At 45.8% G+C, this 25096-nt stretch overlaps 1 protein-coding gene and 2 pseudogenes across 8 annotated transcripts in view; 2 read left to right on the forward strand and 1 right to left on the reverse strand.

Moving 5' to 3' along the window:
- TRRAP (transformation/transcription domain associated protein) overlaps positions 1-25096 on the reverse strand; it is a 168688-nt gene that overhangs the window by 44927 nt on the left and 98665 nt on the right. For 4 of the 8 annotated variants that reach the window (XR_010342807.1, XR_010342806.1, XR_010342805.1 and 1 more), the window contains 11 exons: positions 24790-24925; positions 23104-23295; positions 21579-21807; positions 20724-20989; positions 20061-20161; positions 16191-16392; positions 14561-14725; positions 12970-13060; positions 11459-11658; positions 10344-10605; positions 16-241 (listed from right to left, as the gene is read on the reverse strand). Coding sequence is in view for 4 of the 8 variants with exons in the window: in XM_012455493.2 (XP_012310916.1) it covers positions 16-241; positions 10344-10605; positions 11459-11658; positions 12970-13060; positions 14561-14725; positions 16191-16392; positions 20061-20161; positions 20724-20989; positions 21579-21807; positions 23104-23295; positions 24790-24925 (2070 nt within the window). In the remaining 4 variants the exon portion in view is untranslated. The remainder of the gene's footprint in view (positions 1-15; positions 242-10343; positions 10606-11458; positions 11659-12969; positions 13061-14560; positions 14726-16190; positions 16393-20060; positions 20162-20723; positions 20990-21578; positions 21808-23103; positions 23296-24789; positions 24926-25096) is intronic. The other 4 variants (XR_010342808.1, XM_012455499.2, XM_012455505.2 and 1 more) reach the window with 3 other exon arrangements.
- On the forward strand, positions 1210-5762 carry LOC105719382 (E3 ubiquitin-protein ligase RNF14-like; annotated as a pseudogene).
- Positions 5965-6599, forward strand: LOC135268106 (E3 ubiquitin-protein ligase RNF14-like; annotated as a pseudogene).

A 25096-nucleotide genomic window follows, 5' to 3' on the forward strand; every position in this document is an offset into this window, starting at 1 on the left:
GGTTGGCCCACTCACCGCGCGATCTTGATGTAATAATGTGTCGGCTTCGGCATCAGAAACTCCCCGGGAATCTCCACTTCAGCTGTCTGCGCTGAGAAATTGCTCAAGAACCGGCACTTTTCCTCTATGAGGAAGAATTTGGGGAGTTGCTTGGTTTTGGCCTCCAAGATTTTGATCCACTTTTTCAACTTAGAAATAAGATTATGAAGCTTCATGGATCCTGGAACACTGAAGTCAAAATCTTCAAAATAAAACATGATTAAAAACATTTTTAGTCATCTGGGCCAGTTCTGAGTCACTGCAAAAAAAAAATGCTCAAGTCGCCACCAGCTACGAACAACATGTTTGATACACGGTGTGGAGCAAAACAGTTTACGTCCTTTGCTCCCCAAAAGGCTGAAAGAACAAGAGAAGCTCTGTCAGGGACCTCCCATCGTGTGGAGAGGAAGAGGAAAAGAGGAACCGCCAGCCTGAAACTCTGTCCCCAGCCCCAGGCCCTTTCAGGAATGGTGTCATTGAGGCAACGTGAGGCTCAGGCTCTGGGAGACACAGGAGCTTGCGGGAGGCCTGTGAATCCCAACAACCAGAAGCCCGTGTCGCCAGGGCCCGAAGATCAGTATCCAACGGCAGCCCCGTCTCTGAGTACCTGTGTCACATGGAACCCTAGGCCTCATGTCAAAGCCAATATTGTAATCCATGTGAGGAAAGAGCCACCCAGGACAAAGTGCTAGATTCTAAATGAGCCACGAGAAGGAACTAACGCAAGATATCAAAATGGCAAAAGCCGAAAACATGTTTCACTGAAGCAATTCAAAAATCTCCAGTCAATGTATTTCTCAAATTTTATTGAAACTCAATGTTTAAAAGATCAATTATATTAAAACGTCTTTCTGTAAAAAACCTTGACTTCCTCCCAGATGAGCGCCAGTGCTGGAAGGAGCCTAGTCACCCTGACTCACCAGGGCGACCAGAGGTCGGGACGAACCCAACAGCTTCTACAGCAAAACAGGGGCCCTGTGGGAGCCACGAGGAGGCACCGTCCCCAGGCTGCACCAGGGCTGGCGTCCTGAGCCCAAAGAGAACACTGGCTGCGTCATCGCAGCAGACACACCAGCTCAGAGCTTGGAGCATGCTGCTGAACCTCTCAGGGCCTCGTTTTTCTAACCCATGGAACAGGAGTGGGAATAACTTAACACCTACCGTGTAAGGATGAAATTAAACGAGGTAGCGCACAGGAGGCACTTGGCGTAACACCCAGCTATTCAAGTGGCCTATGCCTGCCCACACGCAATAACACCCCGCTATTTGAGTGACCTGACCATCCCTGCCCACACGTGATAAAACCCAGCTATTCGAGTGACCTGACCATCCCTGCCCACGTGCAATAACACCCAGCTATTCGAGTGACCTGACCATCCCTGCCCACATGTGATAACACCCTGCTATTCGAGTGACCTGACCATCCCTGTCCACGCGTGATAACACCCCGCTATTTGAGTGACCTGACTATCCCTGCCCACGCATGGTAACATCCCGTTGTTTGAGTGACCTGACCATCTCTGCCCACGCATGATAACACCCCGCTATTTGAGTGGCCTATCCCTGCCCACGCATGATAACACCCCGCTGTTTGAGTGGCCTATCCCTGCCCACGCGTGATAACACCCTGCTGTTTGAGTGGCTTATCCCTGCTCACGCGTGATAACACCTTGCTATTCGAGTGGCCTGACTATCCCAGTCCACATATGAATTTGGTTGTCTACAAATGTCATCAGTTTCATGAAAGCCAATGTATTTTCTTGTGTGTTTTTTCAATGGCACTTGTCTGGTTTCCCTTTCATTTTAAGCTCTGGCACCTCCCTCCTCTGCATCTCTCATGACTTGACATGGGCAGGTGGCTGGAGAAGCACCTCCAGCCACCAACGTGAGATACAAGGTGAGCACCAAGGTGAGATCCCCCAGCAGAGCTGCAACAGAGACAGAGGCCACCGCCAAGGATGCAGGCCACCTCACTGTTCCCTCTCCACACAGGACCAAAAGGTACCACCAAACTCTGATCTAGTTCTTTTTTTTTTTTTTTTTTTAAACTCTTATTTTGAAGTTCCTAGCAGGAAGTCTCATGTTCCTAAACCCCTCCTCCCACATCAGCATCCTATCAACCCAGTGTGATGCCAACACCAAAAGGTGACATTGGCACAGTCCAAAGAGCTGATTCAGACTTCACCAGTTACGTGTGCACATGTGTGTGTGCGCATGTGTGTGTACGCACACACACCGCTGTGTGGTCATGTCACATGTGTCACCTCGCAGAGCCACATGCACAATCAGTTACTGAGCTGCACCATCAGCATGGGACGCCCTAGGTCACCCTTCATGGCCACACCCACCTCTCCCCTGCATCCCAAACACCCTGGCCACCAAGAATCCCTTCTGGTGATGCTTCACAAATAAGAATCCTGCAGTACACATCCTTTCCAAGTTGGCCTTTTGCATTTAGCATAATTTCTTTTTTTATGAGACGGGGTTTCACCATGTTAGTCAGACTGGTCTCGAACTGTTGACCTCAGGTAATCCACCCGCCTCGGCCTCCCAAAGTGCTGGGATTACAGGCATGAGCCATCGCGCCCGGCTATCAGCATAATTTCTTTGAGGTTCAACCATGTTACAGTGTATCAGTAATTAACTCTTCATTGCTGAGGATGGGTATACTTAATGCATTCAATACCCTCTGAAAGGGCATCCCCATGGTTTCCAGTTTTGAGTTATCACAAATAAAGTAACAAATGCTCTGAATATTTGTGTACAAGTTCCCACATGAAGGGAAGCCTTCGTTTCTGTGGCGTAAGTGGAATGTGCCACTTCTTTTTTCCACCTCTTTACCAACATGTGGTTGGTAGTCAACACAGGCAGCTCCACTAGAGAATCGGACTGCTTTCCATGAACGGAGCACAGAGAGACTGAAACAGCCGCCCCTGCGAACGGGAGAGTGGGAGGTGGACAAGCGCTGGCTGAGCGTGTCTGAACCTGCTGCAGTCTGAGATGAGTCAGGACCCTCATGCTGGCTTTTCCCAGTTTCAGTTTTGTGATTTTTTTTTTTTTAAACATAAAAAGCCAGATGATCTGTTCCATTTCTGATTCTCTACTTTTTTGATATAATAATGTGGACATTTTAAGATAAAAGCACGCTGAATATCACCATTTCTTTTAAGTAAAATATGATTTCCATAAAACTTTCATCTCAGACTCTTCTGTTCTCAGAGGGTGAAAGACCACACATCACAAGCACAAGCCTGAGACATGAAAGCGCTTTGCATGAAAGACGGGGAGGACGGTGCTTGCGTTTTACTTCCAAAGAGCACCTCCCTCAGCTATGGGTTCACCTAAGGTGAGCCCAGTGTTACCCTCAACACCCAACTCATACATCACGAATGGGAGCCGCACCCCCAAACTGCCTGGAGCCACTGCAGGGCATGCAGGCACTTCAGATGGACGCAACCCTAGTCACGCTGTCACTATCGAGTGTCCTTTCTGATTACGGAGATAAAGATTTTCTTTCATGTGATTTAAGTTTTTTTTTTTTTTTTTTTTTTTTTGGAGACAGAGTCTTTTTTTGCTCTGTCACCAGGCTGGAGTGCAGTGGCACAATCTTGGCTCACTGCAACCTCTGCCTCCCGGGTTCAAGCGATTCTCCTGCCTCAGCCTCCTGAGTAACTGGGATTACAGGCACGCACCACCACACCTGGCTAACTTTTATATTTTCAGCAGAGACAGAGTTTCACCATGTTGGCCAGGATGGTCTCAAACTCCTGACCTTGTGATCCACCCGCCTCAGCCTCCCAAAGTGCTGCGATTACAGACATGAGCCACCACACCTGGCCGATTTAATATTAACTGTGTCCTCTAAGACACAATGGTCTTTAGAAGGTACTTTAATGATCACAAATGTGAACCACTTATTCTATGATTTAACCCATCAGTGAAGAAAGAATGTGATAAAAGATCATTACAAAAGCGCTAAGTAGGGCACTGCAGAGCAGCCGGAAGGTATGGTAGGGACCACACCCTGGGCAGGTGAGAAAGAGAAGGGGGCCGGGCCAGGACTTCCCAGTGGGCCTTGGTTCCCCAAACCTGGGACAGGGTGCCCCCGGCCCAGCCTGGCCAGGACCCTTCAGGGCACTAAGGTGGAAGGGAAGCGTATGGGCCCTGCTCCTTCAGGATGCCCCAGGCTGGCCCACAGCTCACAGGCCCTCACGGGGCCCCATGATCCCAGCTCTGGGGCGGAGAGCTAGGCAGCGGCCTGCCCCACTTGTCAGTCAGTTGCCACGTGACACCAGGTGGCAAGTGCTGGAGACAGCAGCAGTGGCATGCTGAACCCAGACCAGGGCTGGTCTCAAGGCTGGAGTGTGTACAGTGTGGCCTGGAAGGATGAAAGGAGTTTCCCAGGCTGGAGGGAAACACCGTGGTGGAGGGGCTTCCCTCACTGGGGTAGCGGTTTCCAGTTTGCCCAAAATGGCAGGATTTCCATAGTATAGGTAGGACGAGCTCCACATCTTGGCCTGTTACCCAGCTTCCACAGTCCCAACTCCACCAGCTGGAAAATGAATGGGATCTGCATGAACTCCACTCTAAACTGAAATACATGGACAGTTAGGGTTGCTCACGACTGTAATCCCAGCACTTTGGGAGGCTGAGGTGGGTGGATCAGTTGAGGTCAGGAGTTCAAAACCAGCCTGGCCAACGTGGTGAAACCCCATCTCTACTAAAAATAAAAAAATAAGCTGGGCGTGGTGGCAGGTGCCTGTAATCCCAGCTACTCTCCTGAGGCAGGAGAACTGCTTGAACCCGGGAGGCAGAGGTGGCAATGAGCCGAGATTGCGCCACTGTACTCCAGCCTGGGTGACAGAGTGAAAAAAAAATAATAATAAAATAAATAAACTGAAATACACACTGTGATGTTGATATCCTTCTCTTCTGATTGTTATTAACAATTACTCATAAAATTAAATGTTGTCAGAAGACTGAGAAGCTCAGGAGATGAAGTGCTGACCCTGGCAAGTACTGATGAAGGAAATGAATCTGGAAAAGCAGAGCCTGTCCAAGGTGGAGAAACCAGGATCTACTTGAATTTGCCACAGAACTACAAGGTATTTGTGAGCGGCAATTCAGATGAGTGCCTTCAGAGTAGTGGCTTTGAATACACCCTTTGCTTTCTCCCTCCACTTGTGCTGAACTCTGAACTGCCACCAGATTATCCATCCTCCTCCCTACCATCATTCACACTTAGTGGCAAGTGGCTACCACCAACTCAGCTATTTGCTCTACGCGAGCACTCAGACCACCTATGGGAAGAACCCCGTGGCAGTGTGGTCCTGTTGGCCTGGATGCAGTTTCTGAAGCAACAGACCCTGGTGCATCCGAATAGTGTCTCTCTCTCTCTGAGCTCAAGATGGGTTCTCAGAAGAAAGCGCAGAGGACAGCTCAACCTCTCCCAACACAGAGCTAGATTGTGGAGGAGCTGCTGGGTCTTATGTAGACCAAGAGGAAATTGTGGATGAGAGAGCTGTGCAGGATGTAGAATCACTGTCAAGTCTGATCCAGGAAATCTTGGACTCCAATCAAGCGCAGCAGATAAAATGCTTTAATAGTACATTGCTCCTGTATGGTATCTGTTTCTGTAAGAAGCTAGGTAGTGAATGCATGTACTTCATGGAGTGAGGCATGTGAACTGCAAATCCTGTCTGGAGGACTGCTTTGAAATCTAGATCAGACAGCCGGGCATGGTGGTGCACGCCTGTAATCCTGGCTACTTGAGAGGTGGAGGCAGAAGAATCGTTTGAACCTGGGATGTGGAGGCTGCAGTGAGCCAAGATTGAGCCACTGTACTCCAGCCTGAGCAACATAGCCAAGACTCTGTCTCAAAACAAAAAAAAAAAAAAAAGGAAGATCAGAGATGGCCAGGGTCAATGCATCAACTGCCCAGAACTGAAGTGCGCTTCGGCGGCCACTCCTGGTCAGGTCAAAGAGCCAGTGGAAGCAGAGTCACCTGCCTGCCATGGCTGCCTCCTCCTGTCCACCTTGGACCTGGTGGCAGATGTAGTGTGCTGCCCCCACCCGTGTGGCCAGCTGCCTGTGATGCAGGAGCCTGGCTGTACCACAGGCATCTGCTCCAGCTACAATTTTGCCTTTGGTACCTTGTGCAGACTGACCTACCATGGGGCCTCTCCATGTAAGGTGACCACAGAGGAATTAACAGACTTACAAAATGAATACCTGAAACCTGATGAGGCCAATACAAGATTTCTGAAACAGAGGTAAGGTAAGAGGGTGACTCAGAACGTACTGGAAGAGATGGAAAGTGAGGAGTGGCTGGAAGAGAACTCAAAGAGGTGCCATGCTGTGGAACTCCCACAGAGAAGTTAGATGGACATAACAGGATGCCATGTACTGGCTGTATGCAGTATTTCTGTTGGGTTGGCATGGGTTCTCTCTCTAGCAAACTCTTACAAACATTTCACCAACCCTGCTTCACTGTGTTACAACCAGCTGCTTCATGCTTGGATGCAAATGGAGATATTTGGGAAGATGAGATTGAAGACTAGTTAACTACTGCTCAAGATAATGCAAGTAGATTGGTTTTCCCTTATCTTTTGTCAAGTACACAAAGTAACCTTGCAGGATATTTACGGTACTATTCATTCACTCTTCCTGTGTAGAAGATATGGAAGAACAAGGCTTATATTTTCAAGTGGTACTACTCGTGAAGGTGCGTTCACATATTTTTTCTTTTTTCCATATAAATAATAAAGACATTTTTTTAATGTAAGTTGAGAAAAAAATTATAAGCCAAAGGTTCAGAAAATGAAACTACAGAATATTAAATATTACAATGTGCCCAAAGCTCTGAAAAGTTAAAAATTAAATATTTATTTTCTTCCCCAAGTTTTAAGTAAGGAGAAAAGGGGTCAAGAGTTAAACTTAGAGCCCCCCTTTTGTCTCTGGGAAGCATCCCTCTAAGACGTTCTGTTGGAGCTCCCTCGGTACTACTCCTTATAACTGGAGTGGGTAGAAAAGCCTTATGGAAATGATGCTGACAGCCTGATTTCATTTACTCCATGTTACTTGCACTCCTTCCAGGCTAGGTTTCAGCCAAGTCAGTCCTCTTTGGAGGGAGCCCTTTACTCTGGAACCGACTGGAAGGTCCAGTGTCATTTTGACCTACTGCTTTTCAGAATAGAGTAAGTTTCTACTTATAATAATTAAAGAAAATTTTTAATACCACAAACACTGTGGGTCACTTGATATTTATTATGGAATATGTGGTCCACTGGTTTCAGGCCAAATCTAGAATCTAGTGATAATGGTTCAGGAAAAATCCAACTTTCCTGGGCAGTAGAGCCTAGATTCAAGGGGGCTTGTCTTTGCTACTTTTGTTCCATGTTCTCTATTTTTACCTTCTGTGTGTAGGGACAATTTTAATATTAATTCCAGCAACATGTTTTTATTTCCTCTGATGGACTAGGAGAAAGGCTAATGTATTTCCAAGCTGAATGTTCCTGAATTATCTGCACTCTGAACCTGTCTTTACCACTATAGTTCTACTCTTAACTTTCTGAATTCTTTTTAAAGATCTTCTCTAACAAGCTATGGGAATTTGGCTTCCCACTCTTTTTTTTTTTTTTTGGCAACAGCAGTCTTTTGGGTGATAGTACCTGTTTCTTTTTCTGTGTTTTGTTGGTTTTTTTTTTTTTTTTTTTTTGAAAAATTGTCTTTCCTTATAGTTTGGTGAGTGGCTTGGTAGTAAAACAAGATTTATTGGAGAAGAGGACAGAAAACCTGAACTGCAGCTTGAGAACATCTTTTTTGAGACAGTGTCACTCTGTCACCAGGCTCTTAGAGTGCAGTGGTGGGATCTTGGCTCACTGCAACCTCTGCCTCCCAGGTTCAAGCAATCCTCCCACTTCAGCCTCCCGAGTAGCTAGGATGACAGGCGTGTGTCACCAAACCCAGCTAATTTTTTTATTTTTAGGAGAGACTGGGTTTCAACATGTTGGCCAGGCTGGTCTTGAACTCTTGACCTCAAGTGTCCCGCCCATCTCGGCGTCCGAAAGTGCTGGGATTATAGGCATGAGCCACCACGATCAGCAAGAACATATTCTTTTTTTCCTACTTTGTTATTGAAAATTGAGGCATCACTTTTAACTGTTTTAGGTGTGTATCCAAAGAGTCAGCAAAGACTCTGTTTCTGGGTTGTCAAAGAGGATGCTTCATTTTAAAAATAAAAATCAAATTTAAACTTATCTTACAATTAGAACAGGGTTGCTGCTTTTTATTCTGTTACCAAGGCAACTAATCATATTTTAAAACTGTTTGGCATATATTCTTAAGAGGAAAAAGGTCACAGAATAGCATCTCTTCCTTTTACCTGGGCCAGTGACTGAGCTTAGGTTTTAGGGCCCATATTTTGTTTAAACCAGATAGTTTCATGGACTGCCATTCGGGATGTTTTGTATAAAAATTGAAGTTAATTTAAAGAATAAGTTGAAGATAAGAAATGAAAATTAAAATGTTTGTTCTACTATTTTAAAAAAGCAGTAATTAAGCTTGTAAATGGGAATGATTCAATGCTTCTTTCACCTCCGGGAAATTGTACCAGACAAATCTCATTTTCACACGACAATCACTCGTGCTGACACTCAAGAGGTGAAAGGCTGGGGAAGCTACTCAGGCGGCTGAAGTCACATCCTGGCACCAGGAGCTCTCAAGTGAGAGCTGGCAAGAGAGCCCACCACACACTCCCTGCTAGGGTGCCTTCAGATCAGTGGCACGGAAGCTGAGTGATGAGTAAGAAGCAATGTGGTCCAGATAGCACGAGAAGCAGCTGTGCCTGTGCACACAGCGGTGGGCGCGGGTGTATATGATGGGACCCAGGTGCGTAGATGAGACACGGGTCGGTACGCTGGGACACGTGTGTGTAAATGGGATATGGGCATGTATGATGGGATGAGGTAAGCAGATGGGATACAGGTGTGTAGATGGGACATGAGGATGATGGGATGCAGGTGAGCGGATGGGGTGTATGACTGGATGGGGGTGCGTGGATGGGATGGGGTTAGATGGAACGGCGGTGTATAGATGGGACACGGGTGCGTACGATGGGACATGTGTGTATAAATGGGATGTGGGTGTGTAAGATGGGAAGAGGGTAAGTAGATGGGACATGGGGATGATGGGATGCAGGTGAATGGATGGGATGGATGGACGGGACGTGCATATGATGGAACGGGGGTGACGATCCCTCTTTGACAGAGGAAGAAACCTGGGCTGAAGGAAATTAGACTCCTTTCCCTCACATCACAACATAAGAGGCAAAGCCAGGAGCTAAGCTCCTATGGGTCTAGGAAAACACATTAACCTGAATTACAGACAAGCACTGAAAATGCATCTCCCTACCATGATGCCCAAATCCACAGTGAGCTTACACTTAGCTTATCACTGCAGGCCCTGTCCCTGTAAATCCTACAGGCTCACTGGGACACGTCTCCCACTGGCTCACCCGGACCCGTCTCCACCGGCTCACCCGGACCCGTCTCCCACAGGCTCACCGGGACCCTGTCTCCCATCGACTCACCCGGACCCTATCTCCCATCGACTCACCCGGACCCTGTCTCCCACCAGCTCACCGGGACCCATCTCCCACCGGCTCACCCGGACCCGTCTCCCACCGGCTCACTGGGACACGTCTCCCACGGGCCCACTGGACCCATCTCCCACTGGCTCACCGGGACCCGTCTCCACCGGCTCATCCAGACCCGTCTCTCACCGGCTCACCGGGACGCGTCTCCCATGGGTCCACTGGACCCTGTCTCTCAGCAGCCTACCAGACACCGTCTCCTACTGGCTCACTAACACTGTCTCCCATCACCACACCCAGCGCCATCTCCCACTGGCTTACCGGACCCCATCTCCCACTGGCTCACCGGGAGTTCATCTCCTCCTGGTTCACACTAACATGTCTCCCACCACCCCACCCTACACTGTTTCCCACCAAAAGCAAGTGAAGGAAGGGTCTCAGGAAGGCAGGAGGGCAGTGTGGCCTGAAACCATGCATTTTCTATCCCATTTTGGATCCTGGCAGCTTCTGCTCCACACCTGGACCCCTCGCTAGGGAGAAAAACGTGTGGTCTCAGCTATGTGCTCTGAAGTCTGCGTTGTAAACAGAGTGTAACCAGTGTGCCCAGTGCAGTGATCAGAAAACTAACGATACAATCAGCTTTGACACTGAAGACGAGGAAATCAGCATGCAGAACTCTCCCTATGAACAGGGAAGGAAAATTGAGACTCACCCGTCGTGAACTGGCCTTTTAGCTTTTGAAAGACAGGGTCTTGTGCAGTGGCCTGCGCCCGCCTGGCCAGAGATTCAGAAGCCGCACTGGAGAACATGGTTGAGACGTTGGACACGTTCTCCAGGCCCACCCCAAAGGTGCTCACCAACTTCTTAACAAAATTGAGAGTGTGGGGGGTGATTTTAGCATCAGACACCGCTCCGCTTTTCTCAAACGCCACGGAGTAACATTTCGCCAGGCCCTGCTGGAGCTGCCTGAGAACCTGGTAGAAAAGAGCCAAAGACAACTGATAAACAGAGCCCTCCACTCCAGGACCAGCAGCCAAAAGCACCTGTTAAGTGTGGCCTTCCCAGCCCGGGTCATCTCTGCACCACCCCCAGGACCCGCACACAGCAGGCGTGAAATCAGTGTGTGCAAGAGACAGGACACCTGTGTGCCATGTGGGAGCAGGTGCTTTTGCCTTTGGGGAGTAAGGACCTTGAAGACTAAAAAAAAACAAAAACAGAAAAGCCCCACATTTTTGGATCATACACCCATCTGCGATTAGCTACAAAATCCCCGTATTTTCAGGTAGCCATACCGTTCCCACTGAGTGTCTGTGTGCACACACGAGACTTCCATAGCACTACGGAGCTGGCCTCGGGGCTCAACCAGGTAAGCATCCGGGCAGTGAGGTGTGGACTATTTTGTCATCGGCTTAAGCCAGCATAATATTAAGGAAGCGGTATGACTACTATTATTATCAAATAACCCCACATACCTACAGTTTCCTATGTCTGGAAATTATAACCCTGTTAACTCATGCCACGGCTCCTACTCACACCTAGTTATCAGTGGCACTCAGGTCACTGAGCACAGAGAAGTGAGCACGGCCAGCATTTTAACAGCAAGAAGTGGCTTCCTGAATTCCACCCTCTCATGTGTCTTCTGCTTCGAATCTTTAAGGCTGTACTAATGCGCGGAGACAGCTCTTTGCCTGGTCCATGGTTAAGTTGGACAACAAATATATAAAAGGACCAGGCAGCCAAACCTCAAGGTAAGAGAGCCACAGAAGCATAAAGAACAACACGTCCCCTCTACAAGGAGCCAGCATGTGCAAGATCAGAGCCAAATACCTCTTCATGCCAATTTTCTCTGAACCAGACCATCTGATCGACGATGCCTTCCAGGGAAGACAGAAGGGTGGGGTGGAGCTCTCGCTGCATGTGCATGATTCGGCTGCAGCGCCACATGGGTGCTGTTGCTCTTATGGGCCCTGGATCTGATGCAGAATGGGACTGGTTACCCACTGAACTTGGCTGCTGCTGTCCAGAATCTGAGAGCAACACACACAACGCCAGTGTCAGCGCAAAACCGACAGATGCCAGGGCTCGGAGCGCTGCAGGACCCATGGGCCAAAGGAGCGCTGGTTCCTGCCGGCGTGTGAATCCTCACAAGACCGCTTCCCCAGGGACTGCATGGGAGAAGGCCCTGGTTCTAGGCGCAGGTGCGCAGAGGGACTCGGGGATGGACAGCGCAATTGTCTACAACACGACTTCAATCCATTCCATTAAATAAACCCGTGTATGTGTTTCAGGAGAAAGCGGGTGTGACAACACGCCGCCTGGTAGTCCAGGTGAGGGTATACGAGGGTTCCCCGAGCACTCTTTTTAATCTTTCGGTTATGTCTGATCATCTTAAACATAAATGTTTGGAAAAATATCTCACAATATGTTACACGTTCCTTGCTACTATAAACTCAGAGAACCTAAAAGCACTTAACAGGAAATAGGTTTGGAAAACCAAACCAATACTGCTTTTGAAAAATAGTCATTTTTCCCTGTGAGATACACTGCAGAACCCTTAATGCCCATTTTTTTTTTTTCTGAATTTACCTCTCTACACTTAGTCTTAAAACTAAAAATTTTCAAATGACCAAGACATGAAGCCACCTAGGGAGACTGACTCCCCAGAAGACAGAGCTGAAATGTGCCACACAGCCCCATCCACCACCTCTCACCAACCAAGCTCGGTCCATGGCCCTTAGGAGACTCAGCCTTGAAAACAAGGACAGTCAACAGTCCTCTCATTATTTAAAGTACCGTGCTTCGTGGGTAACTGAAACCACCAAATCAGTTGTTTCTTTGTAGATGAGGGCTATTCAATAGCGATTAAAAGTCTTACGCTGTGAGTGAAATTTCACCAACATCCGGTAAGACTGACTTCAATGCTGATTCTTTTCATAGCTGAAGATACTCCTCATCTCACTCTCACTCTCACACACACACACACACACACACACACACACACACGGCACCTGGCATCTGTGGTGCATATCAGGATGCACTTACTACTAAGAAGGAAGGTAAATGTTACAATTTTCTGAAGCTGAAAATTTCACATATTTTTTCTACCTCTGGATCAAATCACTCGCATAAATGAATGCCTATTACATCCTGGCAAAGGAGAGACTTGACTCAGATCAGGCTTTGCTTCCTGCCCTACGGCATTGCCCACTGAGGAGAAACTGGCCACAGCTAGGAGTGAGCTGCAGGGCAGGGGGTGGCCGCGGTGGTCTGTCTGGATGTGGGGCACCCCCGGAACAAGCCCTTCCCGGCCTGGCCTGCAGGCCCCACCCGAGACATACCGCTCTTGTAGCGTTCCCGCTGTTCTATTTTCAGGGTCAAGTATAGGGTCCGGATGGGAAAGTAGACCGCCTGGGGATACACGCGTCCAACCTGCTCAGAGACAAGGTGTCATAAACAGTGCTGCTCTCCAATGAACTCTGGATAATTTGTACTGAAAATAACCAACGTCAAGTGAGAAACAGGTTTGCCTTTGGACCAAGGAAGCAAATACTGCAGCATGAATCTGACGCACAAGGCCAGGTTCAACAGCAGCAAAATACTTAATTCACTTTAAAAGAGCCAAACCACATCAACACATGCATCTCATCAACTCTATCTAGGAACTGTGAGTGACAGGGCAACATGCATTCCTTCCAGGCAATAAATCAGAGGAAGACAAAGTGCACGTGCCCCCAGATCTCACAGAGGCAAATAAAAAACATACAAATACCAGTTAATCTTTCTGCCAGGCACAATTCACTGTGGACTGTGAACTAATTCCATTATTAAATAACTTTATTCTGCACAACTGCAGCTGGGAGGAGATACAGGGATATTCAGTTAAGACAGTTAAGAAATTCCAGTTTTATTGAACTGGAGTGCTGTGGCTGACAGGACAGTACCAAGTCACTTGGATCCTTCAGAATGTGCCCGTAAAATGAAGAAAGGAATAACATCTGAGCTGTGACAGAACCAGGCGGCTGCTCCTGTACCCGAGAAGTTCCACAAGTGACGGGACCAAGTAGGTGGGATCTGCATCCTAAGGATAAACGCTACACAGAATGCCGGGGTCAAATGCACAGCTGCCTCCTCAAGGAAAACCAGGGCATCATTCAGGGCCCACAGAGCACAGGTGCTGCACACAGGAAGGGGCTAGAGGAATGAGTGGGCGGAGCACGAGGGCACAGCTCCTTCCTAAAGACCTTTATGGACTCCTGCAGCACTTTGTGATTCTAAAAGCAACCACAAAGCCACTGTGTCCCAAACCTCGCTGTAGCCACACTTCCGCCGTTTCTGGTCCTTCCGCTATACCTGGATCTTTACAGAGGTGAGGGACATCCTGGAACCATTCTCGAGAGATGGTTATGAGAGGCTTTCCAGAGGGCCCTGGCCTGTCCACTTCCCCAGCCCTGCCCCAGTGCCCTCGAGAACCATGGGTTCCTGACAATACAGCTCAACTGAAAAAAGGGCAACAGCCACAATCACGTGCACGTTTTAGTTTACAGGCAGCTCCAAAGAGCACCCAGCACATGACAAAAAATCAGAGAAAAACTACCAATCAGATACAGGGTTCACTGTCATTCTCAGGATATCAACCGGCAATTGTGCATTTTAACAAAAGTTTATTTTACTTGCATTATTTATGGGAAAATGTTTAAGAAATTACGATTTTAACACTAAACTGCTGTATTAGCTATTTCATTTCAACTCTGATTTAATAACTTTTAATTATGCTTTATATTAAGTAATATCTAGATGATTACGTCTTCCCATCTCTTTACTTATTTTTAATACTTTGAGCACTCAAATTTACTTTCTGGGAAAAAAAAGAATGACAGACAAAGACACAATGTTTTGTGCCTGTGAACAAGACCACCCTGCTCTTCCCACCTGGCTAATGAGGTTCAAGAGCAGCTTTCCCTCTGAGCCGACCAGGCAGGTGAGCAGCTGCGGGATCCAGGCCAGCCACTGGATGGGTGGTACGCCAATGCAGTACTTGTCAACAGCATCTGCCAAAGTGTTTTTGTCGTCATCAAAACTCAAAAGCCACAGCACCTGAGACAGAAGGAGAAATTCTAGAGTTGAATGACAATTCTGAAGCCCTTAAGCAAGCAACTTTTTCCCCAACATGACAACACTGTATAGGGCAGCTTCACTGGCCATGTAACAAAACAGCCTTAGAGGGCCAACATTATTGCTAAACTTAACATAAATCTTACAGCATATATAACCTAAAATTTAAATAGAGATTTTCTCTTTAGTTTTTTCTTTTTCTTTTTTTTTTTTGAGACAGAGTTTCGCTGTTGTTACCCAGGCTGGAGGGCAGTGGTAAGATTTTGGCTCATTGCAACTTCCACCTCCCAGGTTCAAAGCGATTCTCCTGCCTCAGCCTCTCCAGTAGCTGGGATTACAGGTGCACACCAACATGCCCGGCTAATTTTTATATTTTAGTAGAAACAGGGTTTTGCCATGTTGGCTAGGCTGGTCTTGAAATCCTGACATCAAGTGACCCACCCACCTCGGCCTCCCAAAGTGCTTGGATTACAGGTGTGAGCCACCACTCCTAGTCTCTTGATTTAGTTTTAGTGACAATTACTCACTAATCTAATCTACTGGCTAGCAGTGACCAGTGACCACAAGACAGCAACAGGCAGATGCCTGGAGACTGCCCACCTGCTAGCTCACACTCATGATCTCATCCAAACAAAATGAACTTTTGCTAAAAATCTCAGATGCTCATCACCCTGGTATCATGTAGGCCACACGCTGACAGCCAGGTGTCCATGGATGACTGAAACAATTACAGCTGGGTATAAGCAACCTGGAGCCAGGCACTGAGGCAGTGTGTGTGTAGCTATCTCTATAGTCAGCTTTAACTGCCATGTGCTGGTGTACATTCCAGATTTTTACTTAAATTGAGGAATTCTAAAATATCCAAACCTTTAATGGACAAAATAAGAAAGGGAACAATTTATTCTTAGGTTTCCTGCTGGACATAATTCTGGATTTTATTTGTCTGCTTCTTGGGGGAAGATAGGAAGCAACATGAAAGAGGAACCTGAATGTCAAGTGCACTTCCTTCAGTGAGCAGGTGGGGACACCCACCCTGAGCTCAGGGATGCCAGGGGCACAATGCAGAAAGAAAACCCACAACCACCCAGCACACGGGCTCTGTGGCTGTACAAATGGCAGCCCTGCAGGGGAAGGCATCCAGGAGGGAAGTCCTAGCTCCAGATCCCCTCCTCAGCCCACTGCTGGGTGTGAGCTCTCACAGGCAGTGCTATACTTGAGCTCCCGGCAAGGCTTTGCCACTCGGAAGTTCTGGGGCCCTAAGAATGTCCAAGTCTCAGTCTTCTCAGCTTTAAAATGGAACTGTGAAAGATGTTTCAAAGGGTGATGACCATTAAGACTTAAGGCATGAAATCATGCCTCACACTCAATGTGGATGAGTAAATTGTAGCTAAAATTTGGTCCAAACCAACTGATGGCCTCTGGTCAAAGCTTGTTTTTTCTGTCTCACCTTGGCTAAGTATTTCCTTGATTTGCTCTCGTTCTGATGCCGGCACGCATGCAGGTAGCAGGTGATGGCAGACACGCCGAGGTGCAGCTGCCGCTCCTTCACGAAGATGTTCTCCAGGTAGTCACCCCACATGGCCCAGGCTTTCACCAGCACGTCATGCATCTGCACAGCTGCAGAGAAGGCTTTGTTTGCCTCCTCGGACCTGGGAGAAGATGGAAAACCAAAACATGTGTATCTTTTTCACTTGAAGCAAACTTCACATAACCTGAAACTAACCATTAAAAAATGTACACCGCAGGACATCTGATTCATTCACAATGTGGCACAATCATCCGCCCCAAAAGCAGTCGCTCTGAACCTCTCCTGCCTCCAGCCCCTGTGAACCTGCAGTCTGCCTTCTGTCTCTGGGGATTGACCTGTTCTGCACATTTCATGCAAACTGAATCGTACATCATGTGACCTTTTGAATCTGGCTGCTTTCACCTAGCACAGTGTTTTCGAGGTTTATCCATGTTGAAGCCTGTGTCAGCACTTCATTCTCTTTAATAACTGAATCATATTCCATTGCACATAACAACATAAATTTTGTTTTTCTGTTCATTTGTGTTATTTCTATATCTTGGTTATTGCAAACAGTCCTGCTACAAACATTCCCGAACAGGTATGTGTTTATATCAACACTTCTGGGTGTACACCAGGGAGTGGAAATGCTAGTCACATGGTAATGTTAAGCTTACTTTCTGTGGAACCGTCAAACTTTTTCCACGGCAGTTACACCACTTCACTATTATACCGGCAATGTACAAAACATAGCAAGGAAACTTCAGACCCACGTGCTTTATGATACAGATGCAAACATCCTCAACAAAGACGAGCAACCCAACTCTAGCAGCGGATTAAAAGGATTATCCATCATGACCAAGTGGGATTTATTCCAGCAATAACAGTGGTTCAATATGGAAAACAACAAAATCAATACAAATAAAACCAATCAATGTGATAAACCACATTCAAAGAATGAATGAAGAAAAAAAAAAACACAATCATCTCAGGGGACACAGAAAAAGCCATTTGGAAAAAATCCAACATCCTTTCGTGATTAAAATACCCAGAAAAGAGAACAGAAGGGAAGTTCCTCAAGCTTATAAAAGGCATCTACAAAACACCCACAGCTAACATCACACTCAGTGGCTGAAAGACTGGCTTTCCCCAAGATACAGAAAAAGACAAAGATCTCATCTCTTTAATTCAGCACTGTACTTGAGGTTCTAGTCAGGGCAATCAGGAAGAAAAAGAAATAAAAGGCACCCTTACTGGAATAGAAGATGTAAGTCCATCTCTACCTGCAGGTGACACAATCTTATACACAGAAAAGAAGAATTACCGAAAAGCTACTAGAGCAAATGAACTCAGCAAGCTTGAGAAATCTAAGACCGATATGTAAAACTGTGGTATTTCCAAATGTTAGCAATGGACAATGTAAAAACAGAGAAAACAGCTCCATTCACATAACAATACTGAGGAATACATTTAATGTAAGTGCAGGACTTGTACGCTAAAAACTATAAAACATTGTTGAATGAAACTAAAGAAGACCTAAAGTTATGGAAAGACATCTTGTGTTCACAAACTGGAAAACTTGCTTAGATGGCAAAATACTTCCCAAACTAATCTACAGATTCAACGTAGATTCAATTCCAACCATTTTGGCAAAAACACAAGAAAATAACTTAAAATTCATATGGAAATATAAGGGACTCTACACAGTAGATTGATGTAATAGAAGTGAGAGTCTAGAAGTAAACCCACAAAAAAATGGTCAACTGATTTTTATTTTTTGGAAATGAGGGTCTCCACTAGACTGTCCAGGCTGGTCTCAAATTCCTGGGCTCCAGTGATGCTCCCACCTCAGCTTCCCAAAGTGCTAGGATTACAGGTGTGAGCCACTGGGCCTTGTCCCAACTGATTTTTGACAGGAGTGTCAACACCATTCAATGTAGATAGATTAAACTTTTCAGAAAATGGTGCTGGGACAACAGGGTATCTACATGGAGCATAATAAATAAGGACTCCTACCTCATACCACATATAAAAATTACTCAAAATGGATCAGAGATCTAAACCTAAGAGCTCAATCTATAAAACACTTAGAAGAAAACATAATGCTTCCGATCCTGGATTAGGGTATGGTTTCTTATAAGATGTGAAAAGTATGAGCAACAAAAGAAAAACATACATAACGTAGACTTCATCAAAATGAAAAACTTGTACATTAAAGAACACTATCAAAAAAGTGAAAAAGCCCACAGAATGTGAGAAAATACCTGGAAATCATATATCTGAAAGAAACTTTTATCCAGACATACAAAGAATTACAAACTAACAATAAAAACCAAGAAAGGAAGCTCAGCATCATCAGCCATTAGGAAAATGCAATTCAAAACCACAGTGAAATATATTTTATAGTCATTAGGATGGCTATAATCAGATAAATGTGCCAGTGAGGATGCGGAGAAATTAGAAACCTTAAACATTGCTGGTGGGAATGCAAAATGGTACAGCCAACTGTGGAAGACCGACAATGTCTCTAAAAGATAAACAGAGAAGTACCATATGCCCCAGCAATTCTGCCCCCAGGTATATACCCAAGAGAACTCAAACATGCTCACATGAAGCCACATATTCAGTGTTTATACCAGCATTACTCATGTAGCTAAAAAGTAGAAAGAACCCACACGTCCATCAACTGCTGAATGGATGAACAAAATGTATGGATAGCCAATGGAATATTATTCAGCCATGAAAAAGAATGGGGTACTGATACATGATAGCAAGTCGATGAAAACATCCTGCTAAGTGAAAGAAGACAGTCACAGAAGGCCACATAGTGTATGCTTCTATTCATATCAATGTTCAGAATAAGCAAATCCATAGAGGCAGAAAGCAGATTAGTGGTTGTCAAGAGAAAGGAGGAGGGGACAAAGGAGAGTGCTAACAGATATGAGGTTTACTTTGGGGATGATGCAAATATTCTAGAATTAGCTACTGGTGATGGTTGTAGAACACTGTAAATATACTAAAACCCACTAAATTGTACACTTTCAAATGGTTGTGCCTGTCACATGAATTTAAAACATTACAAAAAAAGATAAAACCTTTTTATGTTGACAAAACTGCTTCCTAATTTAAAAATAAGCTAAACACGCAAGCCCTGTCTACTGAAGATGTGAAAGGCAGGCGCTAGAGCCTACACAAACAAGGCAACAGGCAGCATCTTGTGAGTCTACCTCATTTGCATGCTATTTACAAAATCTCCTCTGATGTTTACTTTTCAAGACCAGGGCTTGGCAACCTTTTCTGTGACGGGCCAGACAGCCAATGGTTTAGGCTTTGCAGGCCATACAATTCCTATCACAACTCCTTGACTCTGCAGTAGGGCAAAAGCAGTCACAGGCAACATCGGTGGGTAGGGATGTGTTCTAGTACCACTCACTGACAAAAACAGGGCAGTGGCTGGATGTGGTCCCCAGGCCATCCTTTACTGACCCCTGGTCTTAAAGCAAGAATCATCTCCACAAAAGGAATCAGCTCTGTAAATGACGGGGAATTAATCCATGTTATCAGCAGTTCTGTGATCAAGCAGCTCATTTTAGAAAAGTTTAAAAATACTACACATCAAATAGGCTTACCAATTTGTTACAAGTTACTGTCTTTGCAGAGGTTCAATACCTAAAAAATCGTATCTAATGACTGTCACTAAATCACAGCAATTTCTAGCTTGAGCTTCACACTGGCTTCAGGTTATAAGTAACTATTTATATAATCTGATGCATTTTTTTCTATTATTCTCTTTTAATATAACATACATACTTATTGATCTGAGCCAAGAACATTCCCTTTAGTGCATAAAATTCGGCTGTCATCTCTTTTGTGAAGTATTTTAAGTTTGTGGATTCAATAACTTCAAGGCCCTGTTTAAAAAGAGTAGAAAAAAAGTTCTTGAAATTTTTGAACAAGAATATGAAAACTTCATAAAAATACTAATCTAGGCATTAAGTCCTATGAGTCACTGATGAGTGTAAACTGACAATAGATTTGCCTACCATGAATATTTATTGATGGATGTTCAGAATTGAAACTGAATCACTATCGCTAAAGTTAATCCTAAATACTTAGGGGTCTTATTTACTCCAAAGCTTTATAGATCTAGTTGGTTTTACTGTTCTTATTAATATTCCTCTGGACACAGTCAAAATCTATCTTAGATCCTCATAATTCTGTAGTGTGTAATTTTTTTCTTTCCTTAAATACATTAACTAAGTATATGGTAGGAGAGAGACCATAAGACACTGTAATTCATAGTCAAATAGCTTCCTTTCCCTTTTGTGTTTTGGAAGGACTGTTTCCCCTTTACTGCGGCTGTTATTTGTAGGAAGTTCGAATCCACCTTCCCTATTATCTGAACCAGGAGTCCCCACATGGACTCGTTCTCTCAGACCCCGCAGTGGGTGGGGACAAGCGTCCTGTCCGCACCTGCATGCACTCGTTTTTGCCCATGACGCCTGCCAGCTGGAGGTAGCATTTAACTTGCTGTCGAATCTTCTGGAAGCAATCCACGATAGGAACAGTTGGAATAGTATGAATTCGACTTAATATATCCAGAGCCACATTGACCAGTCCTTGTTTCCGGGCAATCTTTCCGTACTGGATGATTGCTGAAGCTGACGCATGAACCCCAAGCATAGCATTATTTGAACTTGGATCATGCTGAGAGCTATTCTCATAGGCAGTTACAATTGCTAGAGGGCAAAGAAAGGAATCATCAGCCCACACCAATCCTCTTTCAAAGTGCTCCACAACAAGGCTTAAATAAAAAATGAAAAACACACACACATGGCTTATGAAAATGGGGACCTCTGTGATAAACTCTTGTTACTTTGTATTTTATGACATAAGCAACTTCTAAAAGGTGCTAATTCTTGAGTCGAGTGTTACCATCTTGGCTAACCAAACCATAAAGTGACAAAGGCTGCTCTAAATACATGGATGCCTGGGCAGGTTTAGGGGACAAGCAGGGGACCAAGAAAACCAGAAAATGCCACCCAGAGCTACCTGAGCACAGCTCGTCCTGGGACAGGAGCTTCAAAGCAGAGTGCCACAGCTCAGAGCACTGATCCCCCTGGCCTGTGCAATTCTGCCCAAACTAGAAAAATCTAGCAGGTACAAAAACAAAAAACAAAACCTCCCTTCTACCACCTTCATCTTTCCCTGCATCATTACCACCCAGACCTGTCATCCCTACCCCAAAATAGAAAACCTGGGGAAGAAAAACCAAAGCAAAACAAAACACAGAGACGAAACCAGAACCGTGGGCGTCTGGAAAATTACATGATGAATGCATGCCGGACCAGGTCGGTTTACCCTGGTAATGATGCTGCCTCCACATGAAGATGCTGCTCCAGTGGGACAAGTCATCAGACACAATGGGCAGCCGGTTCCTCCAGGTTTTCACCACCGTCTTCATGTCGTGCAGGCTGTTGTTCCTCCCCAGGTTGGTCGGCTGTAAGCCTGCGTTGATCTGTGCAGCTTCCTGAAGTTCGATAATCTGCTGGGCTGCCTGATGGGACCAGCATAAGAGATTCCATGGTAAATGTTAGTGAAGATTAAACGGGAAAAACACAGGTGAGTCCACCAGGGGTCTGATTACCGCAAAGATGGGGCGATTACCAAAGGAAGCACTCTTGTTTACACGCAGACACCTGAGATCCCACATTTAACTTAATTCTTTACCCCAAACACTGCTTTCCTTATGATGTCTCCAATTTTAAAATCTCAGCTTGTAGCTCCTGAAACAGGAGAGTGAGAGAACAATGGTCCAGACACCAAATCTCACTAATGGGTAGTCCTCAAAACTCCTCTTCCTGCTGTCCATGCCCTTTGCCACCTTCCCTGCCCAGCTCTTTGCCCAGCAATGCCTCAGGATGAGGCAGCCAGGTATCCCTGCTGCAGGCCTGCCTTCTCCCAGCATGCCTGCTAAACCCCACAGCCATACTAAGCACCTGCAAACGTGGCTCTCATGACCTCTTTGGAGCCATAAAATGTAAACACATTTTGAGTCACCATCCTACAAGCCCAGGAGGTTGACTACCCTTAAATTCCAGATGCACTGTTGGCACCAAACTTCTGATGCCACCTTTCACTTGGAAGGCCCTGGCCACAATCCTCAGGCTAGCCAAATTTTGTCCCTGGCTTCTATGGAGCATACGACATTTCCCTTCTCTCAATCCCTGTTACCCTGATTTTCTGTCTGATATGGGCATGGCTCCGAATCACAGTCCACCTCCAACTGTAAATTTGCTTTTATGGTTATGCCTACTGTCTCAGGTTCAATGCTCCTTTGAGGCAGAATCTATTGTTTTAAAATGCTTTTTCATCTCCTAAACATAGCACCTAGTTCAGTACTCTGTATCTTGTTTGATTGTAATTTTTAAAATTGTCTAGAAAAATCTGTGCTATTTATATTTCAAGTTTAACTCATGACATTCGGATTTCTGAAAACATTTCCTAATCTTATCCCTCCAGCTCCCGCCAAAAGCTTGCTGAAAACAGTGGCGTGATATTTTTAGCAAGCTTTTGTGAGGGTGGCACAGTGGGCACTGAAAAAAATCTCTCTGGCAAAATTCAAAACCCGAATCACTGGTGAGGATGTCTTCAATCCCGCAGAAACGCCAATGAGAAGCAACATTTTCCTCAACCTTTTAACTGTGGCCTTCCTTTCCTGAGGACGAGTTATTGGAGAGAGGGCAAGACAAGGGGAGGGAGTTTCATCTGCTATCTGCAGATCTCAGCCTGGACACTGGTGCTTGGCTGCGACGGGCCACGGCCTGTGCTCGCACCGGGGTGCCGCACCCACCTGCAGGAGAGGCGTGTGCACGTGGGACACCACGTGGGGCAGCCGCCGCCACTCGCGGATGGCCAGGCTGCTGGCCATCTCCACCAGGCGCTCAATGAAGCTGAGCTGCTGCTCCTCAGGGTGGCAGATAGCCAGGTATCCGCGGTACATGTTCACCTTCCAGGCCATCTCCTTCGGACAGCTCACTTCCACCTGGCAGTGAAAGAACACGACACAGGGAGTGAGGGGCCTTCTCTCCCTCAGTGTAAAGGGTCCAAAAGGAAAAAGACCACTTGTTTTTTGGTCACTAGTTACGCAAGGCAATAAACAGAAATTAGGCTATAAAGAGAAAGGTATTTTCTTTAGAGAAGTCTGGCCAACACTGTGAAACCCTGTCTCTACTAATAACATAAAAATTAGGTGGGCATGGTGGCGGGCACCTATAATCCCAGCTACTCGGGAGGTTGAGGCAGGACAGTCGTTTGAACACGGGAGGTAGAGATTGCAGCGAGCTGAGATCACACCACTGTACTTCCTGGGTGACAGAGCAAGACTCCATCAAAAAAAAAAATGCTGGCTGACTTTGTAGCAGAGCGGTGATTTTTTTCATCTGATCTGTCGTAACAGCGTTGATCAGTCTCTTTTTTTTTGAAACAGCTAATGACCATAAAGCCAAGAGCCTGTGGTGTGCTTTAATATAATAGCTAGAGAGACTGGCCGCTCACTAGAATTTAGAAAAGTAGAGTATCCAGAAAAAGACTGTCTAAACATCCTTTTCCTTTTAAGACTATTTGAAATTAATTTAGTGCAGATTACCTAGAGTGTTCACTCACATATCTGAGCTTTTTTCTAAGCAGCGAGTACCTTACAGTTTTTGTAAAATGCGTCTGAGTCCTCGGGACAGTGTGACGCTGCATATACTCAGATAAGTGAAACTCTGGGAAGGAGACAGAAGGGAACGTTAAAGTCAGCTACCAACACTTACTCAGTGTTATGTTTTGTCAGAATAAAGAAAAATAAGCAACTGTAAATGCATTCTGACAGCAAAATATATACAACTGGTGCTCCATATCACGTGTGGATTCGACCAACTGTGGATAAAAAATATTCAGGGAAAAAAAACTGCATCTGTACTAAGCATGTACAGAGCTTTTCTAGTCATTATTCTCTAAAAACTACAGTGTAACAACCGTGTACACAGCAATTAAGACCATATTAGGTACTTTAAGTAACCTAGACAGGATTTAAAGAACGCAGGAGGCCATGCAGAAATTACATGCAAATACTACACGCACGATTTTCTATCAGGGACTCGAGTATCCGTGGGTTTTGGTATCTGTGGGGGTCCTAGATACTGAGGGAAGAATGTATTTTTACTGATATAAGTGACTGGTTATTTCTCAGAGGAACACAAACTCCCTGCATCCAGTGAGTCATTTCCCAGAAGTCAACAACCTGGGCTTGATTCCATCCTTTAGTTAATAGTCTGTGACTATTTCTAATCTTCGACTTCTCACATTTTGTAAAAAAATGACATTACTCAAATTCAGGAAAGGCGTTGGAGATAATCAAAAAGAACCTTTCCTTTCCACAAGTTATCTTTCCACTGCCAAAATGCTTGTTCTAAGGGAAATCTTCCCAACAGACACCTGCTGCTTCAGGAAAGAGGACCCAGGCAGCTGCAGGGATGCCCCTGGGGCGCCTCACCTGTACCAGTGCCTCCTTCATGGCGGTCCAGTTGGACACCCGCCAGGCGCACTCCAGGACAAGGTAGGGATTGATGTGGCCTTTGGACTGGCCATACTCGGTCAGGGCTTCCCACTGGTTCAACTCCTTGGAGCACCTACAAGACCAGAGATCCGAGGGCAGAAGCTCAGTCACCAGCACACTCATGAAATCAGAGAGGCAGTGACAGGGTTTTAAGAAGCAAATTTCCATTCTACAGAAGAACAACACAGCAAGAGTGAACTTCTACAGGACACGGAGGTGGGCTCCATTACAGGGTGAGCCCCCT

The sequence above is a fragment of the Aotus nancymaae genome, unplaced genomic scaffold, assembly GCF_030222135.1.
Source record: "Aotus nancymaae isolate 86718 unplaced genomic scaffold, 86718_ANA_hifiasm-v0.15.2.pri h1tg000015l_0, whole genome shotgun sequence".
Lineage (NCBI taxonomy): Eukaryota > Metazoa > Chordata > Mammalia > Primates > Aotidae > Aotus > Aotus nancymaae.